The sequence below is a fragment of the Lissotriton helveticus genome, chromosome 11, assembly GCF_964261635.1.
Source record: "Lissotriton helveticus chromosome 11, aLisHel1.1, whole genome shotgun sequence".
NCBI classification, from domain to species: Eukaryota; Metazoa; Chordata; class Amphibia; order Caudata; family Salamandridae; genus Lissotriton; species Lissotriton helveticus.
The window spans coordinates 62,450,920-62,475,608 of NC_136072.1; the positions used below are offsets into that span (position 1 = coordinate 62,450,920).

Here is a 24,689-nt window from a genome sequence, read left to right on the forward strand (position 1 = left end):
GACTAAAAATGGTAAATTCCTCTATCCAATTTTGGAGACGGTCTAATATCAGCCTACCAAATAACTTCTGGGGTACATCTATGAGGCTAATGGGCCTATAGTGGGCTGGGAGCAGAGGTGATTCCTTCTTAAATATGGGAACAATCTCTGCGCCCAGCCAAGTACAGGGAACCTCCATACCCCCTAGAACAGCATTGAATATCAGCACCAAGTAGGGCGCCCATACATCAGGCTCCTGCTTGAATAAGTCACCCGGCAGGCCATCCAATCCTGGCACTTTGCCTGATGCCAGCCCTGCGCACTTCCATCTCTGTGAAGGGATCCCCCTCCACTGTTTCGTCAGTATTAGGAAGAGTGCCATTAGTGACATCATCGGCGACCTTGTAAAGGGACTGGAAGTGATCCTGCCAGGTCCTAGCTGAGATGTTAGGTTCAATTGCCGAGGCTAGCTCCTCGGACCCCGTATTAACAGTGCGCCAAAATTTACGGGAGTCCCTGGTGGCCAATAGTGTAGTGAGATTTTCCCATTTTTCATGTTCCCATTCACTTTTGGCGTGGTTGATCAGACGCTTGTAATTCCTTTTCTTTGCCTTTTCTTTGCCTGGGTTACAGACCTATCTGCACCATCCTTAATTTGTCAGAAGATCTGATTTAGCCTTACGGCAAGCCTGGTTATACCAGCTGGGGTGGTCGTAACGCCGCCTCTTTCCTGTAGTGAAAAGGACTTCAGCTACGGACTCAATGAGATTCTCATGTGCCATCCGCAGTTCCTTATATGTATCCTGGGAGATGGGGAGGTCCATTATTATACAGACCTTTTCAAAAGTCGGTATGAGCCGGGAGTAAAGTCCATAGACCTTCTCTGGGTTAGAGGCTAGCTTCTCCCACCTCACCCGTCGTCTATTATTTGTCAGCGCCAACCCTGGGACAACAGCATCTGGCGCAGCCCTTCTATCTTCTAGATCAGGGATGGCGTATTCCTATTCTAGCGCATTGTGGTCGCTATCTACCCTGGATATCACCTGAAAGTCAGTGATATGCGACCATGAGGAGAGTTGGACCAGGATATAGTCCAGTCTGGACTCCCTGCCCTCTCTATGGTATGTGCGTTTGGGTAGAATGTCTGAGCTTATACGTCCATTACAAGCCCGCATACCACACTTCAGAGTTAGGGCAGTAATTTGAAGAGCTAACGGAGTCCAGGCTCTGGGGGGAGGAGCTACCGAGGAAGGTACCAGCCACTGGCGTCGTCCTCCTGGGATTAACCATCCAGTAAGCCTGGAAGGGGCTCGAAGTGGCAGTTGAAATCACCTCCCACCAAGAACGGTGTACCCTGTGGGATGTCACTAAGGAAAACCGAAAGTTCCTCAATGGTATCTGACACTTGTGTGATATTTACTGGTCTGGAGTAGACATTTACCACAGCCAGCCTGCTCGAGTTCGACCACTCCAGCAAGACCCCAAGGATGTCATTTGAAGCTGAAGAGAGGGATGTAGCCTTACAGCCCAGGTCGGCAGCCACCCATGTTGCAAGGCCTCCTGAGGGACGCCCCTTGCCTCCCCACTTCGCTGCAACCGAAAATGCCGCGAAGCCTGTGCGAAAGACAGCCTCTCTGGCCCAAGTTTCCTGGAACAGGCATATATCTTTTCCCTCGGTAAACGAGCTCCAGTCAGGACAGTTCAATTTATTCCCCAGGCCGGCCACGTTCCAGGACAGTATCTTAAGTGAGTGTGATCTAGAATTCGCGGCAGGAGCAGTAGGTGTAACTATGTCAATTATACTCGACTGTGATATAACACTGGAAGCTTATTCCACCAAAGCAGATGATAACAGTATTTCGGTAGTGGGAAACTGACAAGAGAAGTAGACGAGGAACAAGCATTGGTAAATGCAGGAAAACAGGCTAGAGCCAATAGAAATGGAGGAAAGGTAAGTGGCACACACAGCAACTAATGTGAAACCAGCAAAAGAAAGGAGGTCAGGATGTAAAGTTCCTTTTAGATTTTTCAAGCACAGCACAAGCGCTGTGCAGGCAATACCTAAAAAGGGAAACCCAGCTGTCTTTAAATGGATTTTCTTAAAGCAAAAAAATGCTCCTGAATGGAGTTACACTGAACAAGTGCCTTCGTTGCAGTTGAATTTCTGAAGGCAGTCTGGCAGTGATTCCTAGTCTGATGTGAGAAATGTTCTGTCTCCATCGATTATCATTGTAAACAGTCTACCAACATAAATCATTTGTCCCATTTGTCCCATTACTGCCATATGAAGTGCTCTATTGCTCCCTAGCTAAATCTGTGCTAAGAAAATAGCAGTAAATACACATAATCAATAGTCGCCAACTAGTAATTAACTGAAGAACAAGTCATAATGCATTTTCAAATCAATGCTCTATTAGGGGTGCTATGTACCCTGGCACAGCCTCCCTACCTAGCCCTCGAACTGTCCAAACACTGATACTGCATTATTTTAAACAAAGATCTACAAAAGAGGATCCTCCTACATAGTCTCAAAGCACAAGCACTGTACAAGAAAAAGAGTACCAGCGAAAAGAATGGAAGCCAAAGTCGTCTTGTGATTTGACGGAGCTAGTAGGGTGACACTCTCCTATGGGAGCGGCCAAACAGCTCTAACTGTAAACATGATAAGAAGCCCCTAGTCAAACACTGGCACTTAACTATTGGAGCTTCCCAGATTTTTTTAACCTCTATGAACTGCGATTTACTTTTTTTTAATGTTTTATTGTAATGAAGTTGTTTTAACTAACTTATGCAAATAAATAAATTACACTTACATCAATGCCTTGTTTTGCAGTTGTGCCTTCGCTGCCAATTATATTTTCACTTTTATACGGAGAATTTCATATATTAGTCAGAATTATAGCAGTGACATAGGAGTTACAGTAAGGTATACATTAGACTTGTATCTGTAAACTTTATGCTGCATTCATAAATTATGCAGCATTGTTTAATTATTCAACAGACCAGTGGCAGTTTGTTAGCATAAAAAGTAATTTTATAACCTTTTTTCAGGAGACATTAATATAAGAGGTATTATAAGGTAGCATTCCCTCATAAAAAGCATGCACCTAATGCTTATTTATGCTTCTTCTAATGTGTGGCACTAGAAAGTAGTTTCTGACAATACTCACATCTTCTTCCACCTGCCTCTTATAAGCCTTGAGTTTGTTTTGCAGCCGCTCCACCAGCTCTTGCATTCGTTGATGATTCTTCTGGTCTTCTTCCGCCTGAAATACTAGTTCCTTAAGACGCCGTTCATTTTTGCGTAACGTCGTGGTGTCGGCGTGTTTCTTCTGTTCGTAGTCTAGTTCGGTTTCCAGTTCTTTAGCCTGACAACATGCTCGATTATTAAATGGACTTTAACAAGCATACACATGTTTTTCAAACTGTAATAACTTTACACAGTAGATGCTGTGCAGAGACAGCATTACTGTTTAGAACATTGATCTTTTCAAGTGTGATCTTTTGTGGGCCCTTCTGGGTAACACAGTATACCCCCACATGTAGAATACCCCAAGTCTAAATCCTCAATTAAGCAAGATTTTGGCTCCATATAGGTACGTCCTAGTCTAGATCGCAAAATATGAATCTACTGGATACCATTAGCCTTCTGAATGTTAGTCATTCACCCTTGACCATGATGGGTGATTTCTACAATATAGCTCTGTGTCGTCTTCCAGTGACAGAAACACTTAATTTTAAAATTGGCTGCTTGGCACATAAATGAAGCAATCAACCACCAGCTTAGTTTGTGAGATTAGTAGGTGTATGATTTATATGAAGACCCACTCTTAATTCCAGTTTCTGGATCATTTTCTTGCCACCTTTGAGAGCCGTCTGCTCAGCTTCCTCCAGTTTTATGTTCAGCTCTTTAATCTGCGCCTCTAGTCCTTTCTTCGCCCTCTCCAGGTGAAGTGTGTGATCCTGCTCATGATGAAGTTCTTCTGCCAATCGTGAAGCCTGTGAAGAAAAAAGTAGCAATGATCATGTATGCTATAGGGCCTTTTTAATCAAAGATAGTTGTACCAATCCCCGTTTTACTCTGTTTAAATATAGGAGGTCCATCGTTGTATTCTGAGAAGTCAGATATCTCCATATTTTGTTTCTTCCTTGTAGACTCATCTGAAAGAAAGCAGGTAATAAGAGAAGGATTGTTTAGTTTACCTAACTCATTTTATGTCTGGACAGTTGTGTGTCTTGCTCTTTGGACTCAGGTTGGCTGCATCATCAAGTTGATGGATATTAAAACAACATGTGTCTCTGGAAGTAAAGGTAGTTCCTGCTTCAGGTTTCGTATCGATGCGTGGTAATCTGAGAGCAACACTGAAAAGTAACACACCTGTTTCCAAATGTATTTCCTTATGGTAAAGCAACTTTGGTTCACGATGTATCATTTTGAGTTCCAAATGTTAGCATGACACCAGCAGAAGCAATTTACTCTACGTTTGGTAGACACCTGCATATTGAGTGAAGCGATTTGATAAAGGATATACTCATACTAAAGCAATGACAACAAAATTCACTCTAATTTTGTTAGGAGCATGGCAGCCAACATTCATTCAAAAGGGGGTGAAGCGGAGTCATCTCCTAGTATAATGCACTGAAGGAGACATATGGAGTCACTCCTTCACTTTTACAACCTTGTGGGAAGGCTTTCTGGAGGACAAGCTGTGAGAAAAGATTTCACAAATCTCATAAAATCCAATTTACCATTTTGCTGGGAGATTTGCCCAATTGTATTCTGAACTTTGGGCTGTCATTTCAATTGGATGTATCACAGAACACTACCTAGCAGATTTTAGGATTTTGCTTGACCATGAAAATATCGAAATATAATGGTAGCTGGTAAGTAATTTGGGATATGTTGTGTGTTTTTGCAGAATGGTCACGATATATGCAATCTTCAAGGGGTTTGGACTACATCCTTGAAAATAAAGTTATGCCCAAGAACCTGCGTATAATTTGGAATAGGGTGACAGGTCAGACAGGACATGAATAGGAATCTGCTTGAACCCAGGTAACTGAATGACTTGTATGCAGCAAACACATATTGAGAGTATCTGGAGAGTAGATGGTCATAGACAGTGATATCATTGTTATGTTATGTTATAAAAGGATTTGTATCGCGCTCTAAAACTCTAGAGTGTCCAGGCTCATGAGCGGGCTGTGGAAGAACGGGCAGGAAAATTAGATGACCAGTTTAAACAGATGAGTTTTAAAAAAATAAATAAAAAAGGCAAAAGTCCTGTGTATGCTGTAGCTCCAAGGGGAGGGCATTCCAGGCAGCTGCTGCTTTGACAGAGAGGGACTGGCCTCCCAAGCGCGTCCTACGAAACCGCAGGATGACCAGCCGGCGCTGAGTGGCAGATTGTAAAGGACGACTCTGCGTATACAGAACAAAACGCCTCCTAAGATACGCTGGCCCTTGGCCATGAATGGCCCTGTGAGATAGAATAAGGGCCTTGAATTGCAGCCGCTGGGCCACAGGTAGCCAATGCAGATCACGCAAATGCTGCTGGACACTAGATCTCCGAGAGATGTCAAACAGGAGTCTGGCCACGGCATTCTATATGATTTGAAGATTCTTAACCAGATAGCCTGGAATGCCAATGAACAGTGCATTGGCAAAATCGAGGCGGGAGAGGATAAGGGCGCGCTACCATTACTTTAGTCTCCCTCGGAAGCAGGGGAAAGAACCTTCGTAAGGCCTCAAGGGTCTCGAGGGAGACTCCAGCAAGTTTTTTAATGTGTTCTGCAAACCGTAGATCTTCCCCATACCAAAACCCCAAGTTCTTTGCCGGATCACCCACAGAGCTGGGGCATGGAACATTAGGAGGCCACAGGGATTCTCTGAAGGCAGGGGGGAACTGGCCATACAGGAGTACCTCCGACTTTTCCTCATTGCACTTAAGTTGGGCATGTGCAAGCCAGTGGAAAACAGACGAAAGGCAAATCTGAGCGATCTTGGTATCCAGATCAGAACCCCTCCAAGTAAATAGCAGCTGGGTGTCATCCACGTAGGATATCATTTTTGCACCCAGTTCCTCTGCTAAAACAAAAAATCAGGGGGGTCAGATATATATTGAAGAGCAGGGGGCTCAACGTGGAGCCCTGAGGCACTCCAGTTGAAAGTTTCCTCACGGAGGAGAGTGGGGAGGCACCCAGACCTGCTGTGTAAGGTCGTCCAGAAAGGATTCTATCCACTCCAAAGCAGGACCGGCAATGTCAATAGATGGCAGCCGGGCAAGAAGAAGTTGGTGGGGCACCGTATCAAAGGCAGCAGAGAGGTCCAACAAAATCAGAGCCACCCTGCTGCCTCCATCTAGGCACTCCCTGATCGCCTCAGTCATTTCCACCAGCACAGTCTCCGTACTATAGGAGGCTCTAAACCCAGATTGAGCAGGGTGCAGAGCACTAGATGTTTCCACGAAGGCCTCAAACTGCCGGAATACCACCTTCTCACAGACTTTTGCCAAAGCTGGCAAAAGAGAGATGGGACGAAAATTTGATGGAACAGAGGGATCTAGCAAAGGTTTTTTAAGAAGGGGTAAAAGTTTAGCCTGCTTCCAGCACGCAGGAACGGTGGCAGTCTGAAGGGAGAGATTGATAATCTCAGCTACCTCTGAGCAAAACACCTCTGCTACCCCAGCTAAAACTCAGGCCGGGAACGGATCAGTAGGTGAGTCTGATTTCAAAGATTTCAGAATAGCTAAAATATCAGGCTCAGCCACAGGCAGAAATTGCATAAACAGGGAGGTGGGTGGACTAGAAATCAGAGGGGTTGCCAAAGGAGCACTCCACTGTTCAAGGGAGAGAATTCCTAAGCTGTCCTGAATCTTTCCTATTTTCTTGATAAAAAAGGAAGACAGGTCCTCACACCATTGTGCTGAAGCTGGCAACGTCCTTTGCTCCGCACAGGGATATAAAAAGCTCTTAACAATAGAGAAAATCTCCTTACTGATGTTATTAGCTCTGGTAATCCGCCCAGCATAGTAGTTACTTTTCGGTTTCCTTATAGCAGTGTAATATTCCCTCTGGGCTGTACGGAGTGCAGACTTAGCGGAAGGGCAATACTCCTGACGCCAGCTGCGCCCCAATTTTTACAGCCCAGTTTCAGCTCTTTTAGGGCATTCGAAAACCAAGGCTTTGTCGGTGGAAAACGCTGTTTACCACTAGAAGCTGGTTTGGCAGTGGAGCTAACCCCTTGGCTAATCCAGGAGTCAAAGCTGTCCACCGCCCCAGCAAGATTAAGAGCAAGTGCCCGGCGGGCCTGAAGCAGAGCTTCAGAGAGCGCCGGAAGATTAAACTGTCCTCAGTGCTCTGGAAAATTAGGGCATTTGAGGTAAGGCATAGATCAGAGCTTTCGGGAAAGGAATGGAAATCATCCTGAGCCCATGCCTTCCGAGAAGGAACCAGAGAGTAGAATCTAGGAAGAAACCCATTCTGCTCTGCAAACATATCTCCAAGAAAAAGACATATAATAGAATATCGCATGAACTGATACTCATTGATGCTGTAGATGGAAATATCCTGCTCAATTGGTTTGCACCCAGTTCTCTCTCCCTGGAAGATGAATTGCTTCCAGTGAGAGGAAAATTGACTATGTCCAAATCCCATCTCTTCTGCCAAGAGAGAGAGGAACTAAACTCTTGTGCCCTCCTAATGACTGACAATAGCATTTGCCACCTGTTGGTTCATTCTTATTCTCTCTGTTTTGTTGCAAATACATAGAAGGAAAGCCTCATAGGCATAGAAGGTGGCTGCTAGTTCCCTCAAATTCAAGGACCTTCTGACTTCCATTTGGGACCAGAAACTGTGGACAGAAAGATTTCTATTATCACACCCAGACATTGAGACTAGCATCTGTTGTAATGACCTTTGGATCTGCATTATTAATGAGACAGCCTTCTACAGATTGCTTGGAATTAAACACTTTAAGAAATGTGGTTGCTGATTGACTTGTGTGTAAGCCCTGGTCAAGCAGCAACCGCAATATTTGTCAGGGTGAGGCAAAAGCCAACCCTAAATTAACCTGTTCTCAACCCTCTGGTAGCTTGGCGCAGAGCAGTCAGGCTTAATTTAGAGGCAATGTGTAAAGTATTTATGCAACACTTCAAACAGTAATAAACTAAAAATACCACACAAAAAGGAACCCACACCTAGTTAGAAAATAGAGTACTTTTTAATAAATAAAATCCGACGAAAATGACAAAACTCCAATCAGTAGAACAGGACATATGCAATTTTAACGATTTTAGGGAAAATAGCGCCAAAAAGCACAAAGTGCCAACAGTGGATATCTGATCCCATCAGACTGGGACAAAGTCACAAGTTTTGGCGAACCGCGATGGAGTGCAAGCCGGCTACAGAGACCCAGCTAGTACCTTCAATCATAGTTTGCGGAGCGCTGCAAGGATCCATGTCGAAGAAGTGTTGCCCAGCCGAAGCAATATGTCAGTTTAGAGACTGCAGTACGAGGTCCTTCATCGTTGGTGAAGATGCCGCTAATGAGGGCTTATAATGCAAAGTCCGGCATCAAGGATGCGGTGTGCAGTTAGGGCGATGCGCCGGTTCGAGGAGCTGCAAGGCTGCTATGTGGAGTACGGTATCGTCACTGAGGCTGCCGTTGATGAGGGGTGAGAAGGACTGCGCTGAGGATGTGTAGCACTGCAGCGGTTCCAATGGGCTACAATGCAATGTGGGTCTTTGTGACGGGTCCAATCCAAGTAGGTTGAGGCAATTGGCCAGAATGCTGGTAAAGAGTTTGGCGTCAACATTCAGGAGTGATATAGATCTATTAGACCTGCTTAGGGCCGGGTCTTTGTTGGGCTCTGGACTGACTGGGATAGGGACTTCCAGCATGGTATCAGGGACGGGTCTTGTGTCGGCAAAGGAGTTAAAAAGGAGGGTGAGCAAAGGCGCCAGTTCCTGACAGAAGACTTTATAAAACTGTGGTGAAAAGCCATCAGGCCCAGGTAACGTCATCAGCTTCAGACGAGCAATGGGAGAGATTACCTACTCGAGCCGGAAGGACCCCTCCAGGCTGTCAGTGTTGCGGAGTGGGAGAGGGGTGGTTGGGGCCTCAGTAAAATATCTTGGAACATCAGCAGTAAGAACGTTAGAGGTTTTGTAGAGTGTACTTTATAATGCTTGGAATGCTGCTGCAATATGAGTGTCGCCCTCGGCTTCAGTACCCGTGCTGTAAGGTATAATTTTGATAGTGTCTCTATAGGTTTTGGCTTAGAGTCGGTGGGATAGCATGCGACTGCAGTGATTGCTCCGTAAGTAGAATTTGTTTTAGTTGTGTCCTCACATATTCCGTTATATCAAGGTCTGAGCACTTTAGAAGGAGGTGTGCATTTTCTAACTCACTCCACAATCTTGGGGCCCCTGTATGTTTAAATATGGCCTTAAGCTCTAGCACTTTCTGCACCAGACTTAACTTTTTTTCTTACCGGCTGTGGCTGAAATAGCAATTAGTTCTCCACTGATCACTAGTGTCAAAGTCTCCCATAAAGAGGCCAATGGTGTTTCCTCAGTGTCGTTGCTTCAGAGGTAGTCAGCGATCACTGTTCGCAGCGCCATCTGTTGTGAATATGGACTGGAGGAGACTATCTCGAGCCTCCAGTGAGAGGTATGGCTTTGGCACTGGTCAAACCTAGTACTAGGTAGAGGGGGGAATGATCTGATAGAGACATGGGGTCAATGTGAACCTCTTGGACAAGGGCAGGTATCACAGGGCATGCTAGAAAATGGTAGGTGAGGGAAATAGGGTTTGTGGGCTGTGGAGTAATATGTATAGTCCCACGTGAGTGGGGAGAAGACACCAGACATCCCCAAGCCCACAGTCACCAAGCCACGGAAGACCCTGTGTTGTGAAGGCACTGGATTGGCCAAAGCATTGGCCGAACGGTTCAAGTCATTGCTCAGAACTAGGTTCAGGTCACCTCCCACCAATACAGCTGCATATGGGAACTGTAACACAGATGAGAGTGCTCCCATGATAAATGTCTCCTGGTGCCCATTGGGTGTGTAGATAGAAGTGAGTGTAAAGTGAAGTTTGCCCATCTGTAACCGGTAGACGACGAGACCCTTTATTTCCACGACCTTAGTCAGGATCTCTCCCCTAGAGAGTAAAATTGCCACTCCACATTTCTTCGCAGGGCCCGAGGACCAGTGCTGGCAAGGGAACCTGCAGGATTTCATCCTATATTATTCCTTGGGGAGTAGCTGAGTCTACTGAAGGAGGCATTTGTTGCATGTGGAGTGTTCTAGGAGTGACAAGATAGCGGCCTGTTTAGTTGGATTATTGAGGCTTCGCAAATTGAGACTTAATACTTTAATCTCCAGGAAAACTGGAAAGGATATGGATCTGGAATCTGCGACCTGGTATTGGTGCTGTGATGTGAGGAGAGTAAGTTTGAGCCGACAGTGAGCGGCCTGTCTCCTGGGCCTGTTTAGAGGTACCAATAGGTTGTGTGATGTGTAGGAGTGAAAACAAGTAAGAACAATTCCCCAACAACATTGTTATCAAAACAGTAACAAAAACAAGTCCATTAACAGAGGAAGATCGCAAGGTGGACATGAGTCGGTCGGCCGTGCACGCTCTGATCTTCATTGGATGTAGTTATTCATTAAGCCCTCTGCTGCCACAGACCATGGCTAGGAAGTTAGTCCATGGCATGCTTCAGTTGGCATAGGTGTGGTGAGTTGGTAGAGTCAACAATCAATCATACAGTAGACTTGCCCGTACCAGATGCCTGACTGTCCAGTGTGTCCCTGAGCTTGTTCTGTAGGACCGGGGTGTGGATGCTGCTTGCGTTTGCTAGTTTTATGCCATCATAGTGGCTGCTTGGGTGCGCTACAAGGAGAGCCGGGCATGGAATGAGGAGGAGATTTGCAGGCAGATCGAATATGTTCCGGTCTTCTCTGAGTGTCCTAGGTTGAGAGTGTTGACCCTCCCATCGGAAGACTCGTCTAAAAGGGTGCTCCCATCCATAAGACACCTCCTTGGTTTCCAGGAACACGCTGATTGGTTCGAAGTCCCAGCAGCCCTGGAGGGTAAGCAGAGTGATGTCTTGAAAGAGACCAACTTTATTTTTCTCAGAAGTGGACTGTTTGCTGGGCTCTGGCTTTCCTGAGGATATCTTCCTTGATTTGAAAGTCGTGTAGACAAGCCAGAATGTCCAGAGGTTTAGTGTGAGGGCCTTCGGGGAGGCTGACACATTGCACTCTGTCCCACCGTAATTCAGAATCCTCAGCCCAGCCCAGGATCAGTTCAAACAGGGCCTGTATGAATCCCTGGATGTCAAAGGCTTTGAAACCCAGGGGAATCCCCCTGAGGTGGACGTTATTACACTGGGCACTGTTCTCAAGTTCCTTTGCCTTGGCCCAGAATTTGTTCTGTTGCTCATGATGGCGGATAGGCTCCTGTCACAGCATCTCCACCTCCTCACCTCTTGCTAGTTAATTTTCTTCCAGGGAGGCAAACTGGTCACCCATCGAGAACATATTGCGTTGCACATCACTTGGATGCTGATAGAGGTCTCTTTTGAGGTCATGGATGTCAGTGTCGAGAGAATCGAATAGAGAGGCTAGGGAGGCTAGGAAGGTCCGGGTCACTGGTGACTGTTCTGAGTCAGGACCTGGATGCTGCAAAGCCAGGGCGAGGTCTTTGGAAGCAGTTGATGTGAAGCAGGAGAGCATGTCCCGCACTGATCGGTCACACCTGCCCTTAGTGACGGCCATGATCTGGGAGGTAAGGTACAAACTAGGATTCTCTGGACATCTTGTTATCGTCCTGCGAGGCCTGCTGCGATGGTGGCACATCTGTCCTCTAGATGTCCGCCTGACAGCCCGAGGGTCTTGGTGGGGAGAGGGGCACACCCACTATGAGCAGAACGATCCCTTATAGGGGCAAAGGACAAGTTTGTGGTCGTGGGAACAAAAGGGCCCAGAGAAAGCTCAACACTACCCTCCCACCCTCATAAAGTCCCATCTCCAGGCACTCCCCCAGGCATGAGCATTTTTTGACAGGATCCTGTTACATTATATTCATTGAATGTTTGCTCTTTGTAATCCCAAGTAATACTTATTCTTCAAGAAAGAATTATTCTTTCATTCTGTTTTACACAAAAGAAACTCTGCACTGGATTAGCACAGCTGTTTCTTCTCATTCTATATGTTCTCTGGGAGGCATGTTAGCTTTGCACAGTTGTGTCCTCTAGCCATTAATGCGGATGCTCTGGCTTTTAGCACAGCCATTCTCCTTATACCCCATGAGCACCACTTGACTCATGGAGAGCACTGGCTACCAGCCAATCTGGCGCCACAGTAGACGTGCAGAACCGCTGCGTCCTCCTTTTGTTAAAAATTCGATAATGAGGAAACGCGGTGGTTCTGCCAGTTCTCCTAAAATGTGGCCGAATCTTATTGTAAAAAATGTGCTACCCCAGGCAATTGGTAAAACCCATTTAAAAACCCTAAAACCGTAGACTCTTTATACAATCTTGTGTTAATAAATTTATAAAGAGCCTCACACGTGGGGGGTAGGGGGAGAGGAACCAGAGACACATCCCTTACTCCATGCATTACTTACGCTTGGAAGTGCTGACCACCAAGTAAAGTGGTTTTACATGATGTTAGTGGGGACATCGCTGACAGCATTGCCCAAGATTAGAGATGGGGGCAAGCGTTAAACAAGCCATTTACAGCCCAAGAATGGGAAAAGGTCCTTGCTACCCCAAGTCAATATCTCGTAATACAAGACTAAAATATATCCAATTCAACTACGTACACATGACATACCTGACCCCACACAGAATTAGAAGGAGACATGGAGGGGAGATGAAAGCATGTCCACGATGTGCCCAACAAGATGCAGACTTTATTCATATGGTCTGGAATTGGCCAATACTGACCCCCTTCTGGTCTGGAGTAGTGACGCGAACAGGGGCGACATTGGGGAGGAAAATAAGCAACACAGGTGAGGTGTGCCTCCAGGGCCTTTTCCCCCGTCCTCCGAAGCGGAAGGTGGGAAACAGATTTGTCTACCTGGCTATGGCACTTGCCAAGATGTGAGTAGCGATGCCCTGGAAGGCCAGCACAGGACCCCGAATAGATAACTGAAAGATGGCTCTCACGAGCTGGGCGTAATCAGAGATGAGGGCACTCCTCAGAGAGGAAGCGAGGGGGGTGCGCAAGAAGCCAATACCAGGCCAATGGAAGTAGCTGGTGAGAGCCTGGAAAACCCTAGACATTGAAAACGACGAGCCAGACATTGAGGGAAACATGGAGTCCACAAGTAGATCGCCTGACCCAACGTAAAGAAGGAGAGTAGGAGTCCAACCAGACACGTAACATTCACATGGGGAATGACACTCCAGCAGACATGCCATACCTAGAAATTCGAGAGACTGCTGTAGAGAGTAACACAGCAAACTCAGCACCCAGACTCCGTGTACATAGCCAGACCCCCATAACACTAATTAGCAAAGATGAGACTGAGTGTGGTGACAAGATAGGCACAAGTTGTAAGGCGCAAAGTTTTTCTTTAAGTAAGTAACAGACATAGACCAAAAATGCGAACGCATGAACACAAGCGTAGAATAAGAACAAAATTAGGAAATAGTATGTTAACTAAAAAGGGACACACAATCTCCCGGGGGCGCGAAGCACAGAGCTACTATATATTTTGAAGAAAAGCAATCTCCCGGGGGCGCGAAGCACTGAGCTACTATATATTTTGAAGAAAAGCAAAAGCGAAACCTATTGGGGACAGAGTAAAAATGCAATGGAGTAAAACACCCCAGATGTAAATAAAAGGTTGACCCTTGGAATGTAAAAAGTATAACTGAAAGGTTGGAATTGTAATACATATATTCTGCACGATGTATATGATGAACTTCAGAAATGCCAATAAACAAATGTTTAAGAGTCTCACACCAACGTTGAAACGAAAATCATAAAAACAACAAAAAATGAAGAAAGAGAGAAATTACTGGTAGGTATGGTCTCACCGAGACAAAGAGAGTAGAATTTGGAAGAGGGTTAGCCTATTATTTGAATCCGTTTCTGATAGGGTGGGGCTACAGGACGAAAAGGATAGTTTCAGAGCCTGAAGAATCTGAGAAGCAAATGAGAATGATGTTGGAAAGATTCCATGAACGGATACCCCCCTGAAATTCTCAAAAAAGCAGAGACTAAATGCTCAGAAAAGACACGATCTGATTTATTACAAACAGTTCAGAAAGTGGAAACCAAACGCATGGTAGTAGTTTCAAAGTACTCAACCAAAAGTCACAGTTTCAAACGCTCCATACTTAAACATTGGCAGATTTTGGCATTGGAACCAGATTTTAAGAACATTTTTCAAGAGAATCCAAGATTTGCTTATACCAGGAGTAGGAACAATCTGGATATATTAAAGACTACCAATACAACAACAGTGCCTATGCAATACAAAGGGACCCTACCATGTCACAATTGCAACAATTGTAATGCTATCATAAAAGGAACAACGATTAATCACCCACGGAGTGGGAAAGCTTTGGAGTTGAAAGTCACGGCCACATGTGATTCCAAAAATTTAGTGTACTTATTGAAATGCCCTTGTGGCCTCGTTTATGTGGAAACTATCAGAAAACTAAAAAAACGAGGCTAGTTGAACATAAGAGCAGTATCAGAAGGAATGATAAAAAATCCACTGTGGCAGTACACTTTAATGAATGCAGACACAACATCTCACAACTTAAATTTATGGTGCTAGAGACACTGGATAACATTGAATACATTGACTTGAATCGGAAACTACTACAGAAAGAAAATGAATGGATTTTTAAGCTGGATGCTTTAAAGCCTCATGGGCTGAATGACCGCACTGAATTCTCGTGCTACCTGTGAATAATATAAAATGACTATAGAATGAACTTGTATGTGAAGGGACCTTGTTCAGAGGTCATGCACTGTTGAAGTATATGCGATATCGTTTTTCACTTATCCTTATTTTTGAATTATGTATGACGCACCTGTTGTTGTTTTAGTTATCCTTCTTTTATCATATTCACATGAGATTAATCGTATATTCATATTTTTCATCTTTGTCACAATTGTTCATAGTAACCTATACTTCTTAAAGATGGCCGCCATGTAGGTTCAGACTTTATCGAAAAATACCATTTATTTCAACTTGAACGTACGTTAAGTATTCAGAATGAGATGCTGTCCAGTTGGATCATGTGCGAGATTCTCGTTGAGTTTTTAGTTATCCTACATCTTGCAGAGAATTATGTGGTCATTAACAACTTATATCATTTACCAAGTATAGCGTAATTCATACACTCTAAGATGGCAGCCGTTTATACGGTTGTTTCTCATTTTGATAACGGGACATCGTTTGTTTTCAAACGCGCGTTAGCCATGCTTTACTAATGGCAGACAACTGACAACACGCTTTGTGTGTAACAGTTCGTGAATTCACATTACGAAACAGATTCGTGGAGAATCCGGTAAGTAGGGATACAGCGCGATGTCCAACAGTTAGTTACTAGACATGTGGCAATACATTGTAAGATAAGAGTACGTTTTAGATTGATACAATGCGCGTAAAAAACAGAGAGTGATATTGACTTTATTCTGTTCGTAGAGTACCAGTATTAGCCGACATTTATATAAAATTGGGACTTTTTCAGATATTTAGCATTCACCATAATTCATTAGTGGTTGCCAGGAGATTTTGTTCAGTGTAGAAGGGCACAATTTTGAATGAAGATAAATGCGCATATGCATATAATTACCAAGCACTTGTGTTTTATATATGTTTCTTGTTAGTCAACGCATATATTTCAAAGTGATATAAATTCCCATCATGATAGATATATCATTGTTATGATTTACTGTTATATTGATTATACGAGTGTGGGTCCTCATATAATTTATTTAATTCCAGATTCCCCTAATGAAGTGCCGCATGGCACGAAATGCATTGGGAGCCTGTGGTCATTGAATAACGAACTAAGTTGAATGTGATATACAACATTACAATTCGCAATGGAATGATATGAATAAAAAGAAGTTTTGAAATGACAATTTAATTTGTGGAGATTACATTATCAAACAAATTTGGATTACTATTTACAAACATTTAATATCACAGTGGCGATTCCAATTTGAGCTGCGCCCAGAGGGCCGCCCTTTAATTGCAAAGGGCGCATTGGTGTTTCTTTCATTTTGAACACCTCTAGGACGACGAGGTGATACCACTGAGGCACGCTACATGAAGACTAATTAATACAGACGCCAGTGCACAGTCTAAAAAACATTTTGGCATTGCAAATAATAAAGCAACACCAATAGCTGTAATTTTCAGTAATGCAAGACCTATTGCATTGCAAGGCGGATGTTAGTCAGCACCTTAACAACAAACACTATTCACTGCAGCAGGCAGGTACTGGAGATTAGGTTTCCTTGCAGTGCAGTTTATCAAAGCTGTGGAAAGTTATATATATTGTCCATCAAGCACGCTTTTTTCTATTGTGCTTCCAAAGCCTGAAGCAGCTGGTGAGATCGCTTGGTGGGTTAAGCACCAGCTGCTCCATATTGCCAGGACACCATGTTTCCACTACCGGGCTTTTCTGTTATTTATCATGGTAATCACCTGTCTAAAGCCTGTTGGTTCCAGAAAAGCAATTTGTGGCCAGAAGTACAAAACATCTTTAGGTTGCAAAATGCAGGTCTAGGCTGGTGGCTGAATGAATTGAACTAATGCATCAGGTGCAGAGATCGATGTTTAACTCCCAGGTTACAAGTTCAAACAGCGAGTCCATTCAGCCTTTCTTCCTTCTGAGGTCGATAAAATGAGTACTGTATGGCCACGATAAACATCTGTTTACTGTTAATAGCATCAAGAAGCACTTTTAGATGAATGTGCTCTCTACAACTACACCTGTTATCGTAATCATAGTAGGTTACATGGAGCAAGGTGGAAAGCCATGGGAAGTTTGGAAGCTGGTACGTGACTGCTATGGGACAGGGGAACATCGATAGCGATATCTAGAAGATGAAAGCACACCGAGTTAAGAGGGATCCATATTACCTTTAATCTCAAAGAGTGAAGAGCCATCTAATATCAAATAGCTGTTAGACATTCCCAGATATGAGTCAGATGGTGACTTAGGAGAATAAGAGGAAGGAGAGAAGGGTTTATGTGTCATAGGCATGCAGATAGTGAGAACAACTGAAAGATGAGATGTCACAGGGGAGGAGGCTAAAGAGATAAAAGGATGGGATCAGAATGGAGCCCTAGTGGGACTGGCACAAATGTTTGTGTGTGTGATAAGAGCAGAAACACCTAGAAATCTAGGAGGAGTGATCAAAAGATGGGTTTAACACCACATTAACCGCATGCGCGCGGCGGCGTTTCCCGCTGTACGCGGCGTTTTTGAAAAACGCGCGTTACATGACGAGCTCAGCTCGTCATCAGCGTGCGAGCGGCGCAACTCATGACGAGCTGAGCTCGTCATCAGCGCCGAAGTGGTTAATCTTGTTACCAATGCCATTACGGGAAATGCTTGTTAGGACTATTTGATGGTCTACTGTGCCTAATGCCACAAAGGGGTCAAGGAAAATTCAGATTATGAAGAGGTAGTTTTGGTGGATAATAAACCTAGAAGATGTGAGACTAGGTGCTCACTGTGAACAGAGTGCATGGAATGTAAGAAGAAGTTGGTTTAGAAGCCAAACAGAAGTTGATTTAGTGGGTTGTGAGCTGAGAGATACCAGATAAGTCTTTGCACTAGACTTTATTTATACCCTGCAGTTGATGTTCGACACCCGTGGAGACCAAGAAACTGATTCAAACTACAGTAGGGCACTCTCAGAGTGACAACTACCCATGTCAGGATCATCTGCATCCTTCTATAGAGACCTGTCTTGTGACAATCTTGAACAAAGGAGCCTACTGACTGAAGAATAAGGGTAAGGATGTATCCTTGCATATACAAAAGGTTGCACAGGAGTGAAGTGGTTCACTCTACAAACCAGCAGCTGTTTGGCCTCACTAGAAATATCACCACGCCAGGTGGCAGCATAATTGAAAAGCAGGGATGCTATTGTGGGCTTGGTGCTACAAGGAAGATGTGACTTTATTCCACCGTTACCTTCTCAGAAGACCCAATGCCTGTGGTGGCTTGACAAAAGAAATTATTACAACTGGAGTCAGTGGTTGATCATTGCAAACCCTTGATCATTATCACCACGGAGACCTGAGATTAGCTTGTCACTTGTTTGTGTCGTATGCTTGAGTTTGACTCAAACGAAGATCCCCTCAACAAAATATTTACAACATCACATTGATCAGGATTGAGCACCGGCTCTGTACAGCTGGGTTTGTGCAGCCTCACCAATTCAGGCATAATATGCACCCTAACATGACATCATAGGTCAAACAGAAGCCAGAGGAGATAGGGCTGAGTCAATATCTCTGTTCTCAGGGCCAGTTTATGAACAAACAAATCAGCAGAAGAAGAGTACCATCTCAATAAGCAATGAGTTGTGTTGGACATGCCTTTCCACAACAAAGGGCCCTATTATGATGCTGGTCTGTAACAGCTCCAACTGTTGTTCGGAGCCCTCCAGCCCACATCGTATTCGGCTGGTGGGATTCCTTTCCAAATCTTTACTCAAGTGCATTTGCATCATGGCCTCAGGTTCTCAGCCCTCAAACTGCGGCTGCAATTCGCAGCCTTGAACACCTCTCCCATCCTGGTACACAATGAATTCTCTACATTCAATGCCAAGTTTCCTCCCAGGGCTCTCTATCAGCAGTCTAATAAAAACAATAAGCCTTCCTCTAGCCTAAGAGGAATCGTCACAGTGCACCTGCAAGGGAAATGAACAAGCTGGCAAAGCAAAAGGCATTTCAGCTGATTCCTGTAGTCAGTTCAACTTTAGTTAAGCATTTAATGTGGACTTTAAATATGTTGTTATATTTGTGCACATGTAATTTTAGAATTTTAGGTTGCCATATACAGTCCTGATGAAGACTCGCAGCTGAGGCTCCAACCCCCCTCTTTGCATCAGCCGAGTCGAAACGTCGAGGCTCTTCTGAACAAGACCTGTACCTGCATCCAATCTGATATACCCTTGAAAATGCTTTGAGTGCACATTGTAATTTACAGAGTACATGTAAATGAAAGTTTAACCTCGGACAGGTCTACATTGTCTGGTTTTTGATTACCAGTAATTCTTAAAGTATCTAATTGTTCCTTACTTATTTCTATGATTTGCACTTTCACTACCCACCACTACCATCCCGCTACCCTTTCACTCTTTCTGCACGCAACCTATGTCTATTGAAAGGAGTTCATGACTTATTTAAAATAAATGTTGGTACTTTGAATTCATCTATATAGTTGGGCGCTTTCTCCTGTGTGTGTTCTTGACATGTGTATGCATAAATTGAATGCATGCATGAGGAATCTGTTTAGGTTATTTAATACCAGTGTTTTAGTGCTCCACACAACACAAACTGCTCAGAATTTAATTTAATTCTTTAAATCAATTGGTCACGGATCATTTTTTCATTCCCGTACTGCACCCAGGTCCGTCTTGACTTTTTGGGTTACCACATTATCTATAATGGCCCTGTGTTCAGACAGCTCGCTGATGGGCGTCAGACATGCAAGGGTCGGGATGAAGGTTACTTCAAACTGCAAACCTTGTCTTAGACCAAAAAGCTTATATTTGATATTACCCATAAATCTCAGCTGCATATTAGTTTGATTTCTTTCAGTGAGTAACACAATACCTTCTGCTTGTCTGCCCCAGAAGGCTTCTTCTTGCATTACAGGACTCTGCCATAAATTATTAAAAATTCTATGGGGGCTCCGTATTCAAATAAATAAGGTTGTGTGACTTTCGGAAGGAACATAGCCTTCCCTTTGCTGTGATGTCTTTACAATGTAAAGCTTGAGAAGTGTGCACGGTATAGATATTCAATATATGGATCCTCAGTTCTTTTCGCAATGCACAGGTTGTGTTAAAGAATAATATCCCAAAATAAATGTATAAATTTCTACTTCGCTTTCGTATTCCAGGCCTGTCCTTATGTAATAAGTAACCCGTGGCAAGTTATTGCTGACAGGACTAGCAGAAACGGTATAAAAGCCCATTATCTCATGGGTGAGAATATGTTGATTCTATATAATGTTCTTTCTTTGAGCCGCTAAGAGGATGCCAGTGGGCAATAGGTGACACTTTGAATGAATGAATGAATGAATGATGCACATTTGTAGAGTGTGCGGCTACTCAACAAGTGTCCCGGAGCTAATAGTTCCGACTGACAGACTAAACAGCCACTCTTACCCATGGAAGAACCAGGTTTTAAGATGTTAAAAACCGCCAGGTCAGTCGTAGTTCTTCTGAGGGTCACCAGTAGTCTGTATACAAGCATAACTACAAAATCAAACATAGCAATTCCAGGTGCATGCCTGCTACAAATTTCAGACCTACCTCCCCATTCATTGCTCCCGTCCCCCATAACCACCCCACACACACATATGCCCAGCAGTTGTATTTATTATTCTAATGAATACAATACCGACTCTGCTATAAATAACATATTATACATCTTCTCTGAGTTCTGCCTCCTTGAGGTGATCGTGTGCAGTCTGCAGTGCACTGAACCCCTTCACAGCGGCATGTATCCCAATGCCTGTCACCATTTCTTCTTGTAAAGGTGCCGCAGAAATGCGGGAAGAGGCGGTGTTTCTGTTTCCCCTTTATATATGTGCAAACTTATATTTAAGAATTCTCACTTCTACTCCAGGTGCGTCCATTAATGAGAAGCATTTGAGGATTCCTCACTGGGAGCCCCAGAAAGAGCCTTCGATACACCTCTCAATGATGTTAAACAGACAAACAGCAGACAGTGCAAGACCTTGTAGGAACGGGGAAGCTTCTAGAACAAGAGCAGTGGCAGGGTAAAAGGTACGTGGCCAAAAGACAAATCACTCAGCCACTTCAAGCCCTTGTGGTGCACGGTGAGCCGTCCATGGCCAGGTGGCGTTACAAGGGTGCGGAGGTGCCAGTGGAAGTAAGGAAACTGCCCCTGTCTCCCCACGCCCCTTGGTGAACCCACTGTCTTGGTGAAGTGGGGCCCTCACACCGCGCACGTGCTGCACTATTGATACCTACATGCCCCTGGTTAAGCGCCGACCCTCGACCGTGGACCGTGCAGATTTGTGAAGTGGTCAGTCCCAGTGAAACCTTAAGGGCCCCTCACGAAGATTCATGCAGGGAGTGAGTCTTTGTTGCACGTGCCTCTGTCGGTTGGTGCATCCCTACCTACATCACTGAGTTCAGTTGTTTCCGCTCTGTACCAGTGCTGCAGGAGTTGGAGGTAAAGGCGCCTTGTCCATTTGTAGCAACAACACGGGGCATGATAGACCTAGAAAAAAAAAGAGATTAAATTAGTCACATTAAACAAATAACTTACCTTAACCATATGCATACATACCACTGGAAGCATTCCCTGAAAAGCGCTGAACAGTCACAACACGGGGCATGTTACACCTAGAAAAAATAAAAAGAAAAAGATCACATTAGTGTCAAGGAACAAATGGCTTACCTTAAACACAAGCACAGGAGCATACATACCGCCGGAAGCATTCCATGCAAAGCGCTCAACAGTCACGACACGGGTCATGAGACAGGGTAGACGTACAAAGTGAAAAAGAGACGACATTAGACGGGGTAGACGTACAAAGTGAAAAGAAATTCCATGCACAACAAGAAACAAAAGGCTTACCTTAAACACAAAAACAGGATAAACCTACCGCCGGAAGCATGCCATGCACAAAAAACAGAGACGACAGCAATGAGACACGCAAAGACGTAAAACAAACAGGGAGACGACATGAAACGGGGTAGACGTACAAAGTGAAAAGGAGACGACATGAGACGGGGTAGACATACAAAGTGAAAAGAAATTCCATGCACAAAAAACAGAGACGGCAGCAACGAGATACGGAAAGACGTAAAAGAAAGAGGGAGACGACATTAGACGGGGTAGACGTACAAAGTGAAAAGAAAATTATTTTTTTTTAAATGCTGCTTACCTGATCGCAAATAGAAAGTACTTCCTGGCAACTTAAATCTCGCAGCCCACCCCTGCAAAAGACACGTCCAAAATGGCCAAAACATGCCGAGAAAAAAAAATAAATCCGCCCACCGCCACATGACGTTCTAAAAGGGGCGGAATGAGAAAAAATCTTGGGAACGCCCACGAATCTGGTCAGAGAATAATGGACAGATCTCTCTTCCAATGGCTAGCCTCCATTTATGGAGCTAGCCAATGGAAGAGACAGGCGGGACAAAGCCCCGTACTGCTATACAAAACATTTCGCCTGCGCGAACACTGCTGCGCAGTGGACGCCAGGCGAAACCTAAAAAGTGACTTCACAATCAACAATGCCAGCACAAAGAAGCCAAGGCTTGGTACAAAGTAAGTGATAGAGGGAATCCTCCGTCAAATTGTTTCAGGCCTCCATTTTGAACATTCAAACATTCAACGTTTCGACCCAATGCATCAACCTGTGGGTTTCATCAGGACACAACCCATCTGTCAGCTCTGGAATGAGTAAAAGGGGGCCCAACTGGTTATAGTCACATGCGCACAAGTATTTTACCTATACCCCTGGAGGGCAGAGCACCTTTGTGGCATCCCTGCATGTGCTATATCTTGCATCCCCACTTCTCCTGCCTACCCTATCCCTAGATCTGTTTCTCTGTTAAACCCAACACCAAAGGGGATGATGGACGGAGTGTTGAACATTGAAGCATTCACCACCAGTCAACTGATCTGGGTTTAATCCATCACCATTCTTAAGCTCACTCCCCACCCCAGTTCAGACATGGCCATATGCAAATCAGTCTGGCCCTGTGCCTCATGGGAACAGTCCAGCCAGAACTGCCAAGCCATGTCTTCCCTGGACCGGAAACAAGCATCCTGGGACCAGTTTCGGGCTCACAGTGTATGTTTTTAACCTACTCACCACTCGTTTTTGTTCTACACAATCAAATTCCCAAAGCAGAAATCTCTGTGTGACTGAAACAGTAAATTTCCCTGACACGCGGGGAGTTTTCACTCTGCTCCTTTGGGGCTGCTCCACATTACATAGGGCGGACGACTGTCAGTGGTACCCAGGGGCCAGGGGGCAGCAGGTCTAGATGTGCAGATGGTGGATCCAGCCAGGCTCTGCCATCATTAATCCTGCAGGGCTCTCTCCTCTAAAGGGGCGAGGAGACGGCCAAGTCGGTTGACGTGCCATCTGACGCCTCTGCATCATACCCCGGATCCACCTATCGAGTGCAGCCCCTAGGAATCAGAACAGTGTGATAGCCCTATTTAGAAAAATAGGGACAATTCACTACCGTACAGACGATCCAACTACTCGGGATAGGACTGACAGAAAAATAACGACCAACCCTTTACATTGCTAGGCTGGACATGGGCTTCTGAGCGCTATTGAGCCGTACATTTTCTGCTAGGCACGAGGAGATTAGGTGATTGGCCCAGAACCACAGGGTGTTGAGTGTACCAGCCTGTCCCGGTACCCCAGGTTGGAGATTGACCACACTAGTCGTTAGGCCACATCCTTGTGACGCATAAACATACTCAAATGTTGACGCCGGACGTAATTAAACTGGGCTGAGAGCAGTCTGTGCGGCACATTAGGTAGCCCTATATTTTACTGTAAGTATATATAATATTACACGGCTCATGATAAATATTAGCTGTTACTATGATACAAGACATGCTACTCGAAATAGCCGCCTCACAGGGGTGAAACGTGAGGTGTCGTTGACACCCGATCAATCAATCAAAAAGCATTTATATAGCGCACTACTCACCCGGAGGGTCTCAAGGCGCTTGGGGGAGGGGGGTCCGCTACTGCTCGAACAGCCAGGTCTTGAGCTGCTTCCTGAAGGCGAGGTGGTCTTGGGTCAGGCGGATGGCTCTGTACAAGATCGATAACAGAACTTGGCGATTCCAAAACTGCTACTTTCACTTTTAAATGAAGGTTTATGTCTGTTTCTGCGTGGGGACTCATTTGTTATACCTCTGTTTCTTTCGATAGATCCCAAGTGTGTAGTTGTGAAGAGGTCTGTCTTGGTCAAGTTGTTTGACACCTGCTCCGGATACGTCACTGTCGGATCCTGTTCCGGAGGCTGCCCAAGCAGTGTCTTGTAAGTGCTCTTATGTTTGTGTCCCGGAGGTGATGGGTGTTGGGATCATATTTACACCTGGATAGGCAACACATATACACCTTTTTTTTTAGAACTTTTCCTTTGCTCAAACACCTGCAGGGATGACACATATATCACAATTCATTACCCAATGAAGGGTTTTAGTGATGCTTAAATGGTCGAGTTGAGAGATCAAATTTGTGCGTTTTGTAAATGTTTTTGTAGTTTGTAATAATTTGTACCGTTTCACAGTTCAGAATGAATTAAAAAGTGGGTCCTTCCTACTTATCAACTAGCGGTGGGAGTGGAAACGGTTGTACTTTAGAGGAGGGCAAGGCTCAACCAGCTGTAGGCCTCTACCAGGCAGCCCGCACCGCTAATGCGAGTTAACCACGCATCCCCTTACCACCCATCCCCTTACCACG

At 44.7% G+C, this 24,689-nt stretch overlaps 1 protein-coding gene across 1 annotated transcript in view; it reads right to left on the bottom strand.

Moving 5' to 3' along the window:
- LOC144792883 (paramyosin, short form-like) overlaps positions 1-24,689 on the bottom strand; it is a 404,104-nt gene that overhangs the window by 319,583 nt on the left and 59,832 nt on the right. The window contains exons 3-4 of the mRNA XM_078668089.1: positions 3,808-3,978; positions 3,150-3,347 (exon numbers count right to left, since the gene is read on the bottom strand). Coding sequence (XP_078524215.1) covers positions 3,150-3,347; positions 3,808-3,831 — 222 coding nt within the window. The 5' untranslated portion in view covers positions 3,832-3,978. The remainder of the gene's footprint in view (positions 1-3,149; positions 3,348-3,807; positions 3,979-24,689) is intronic.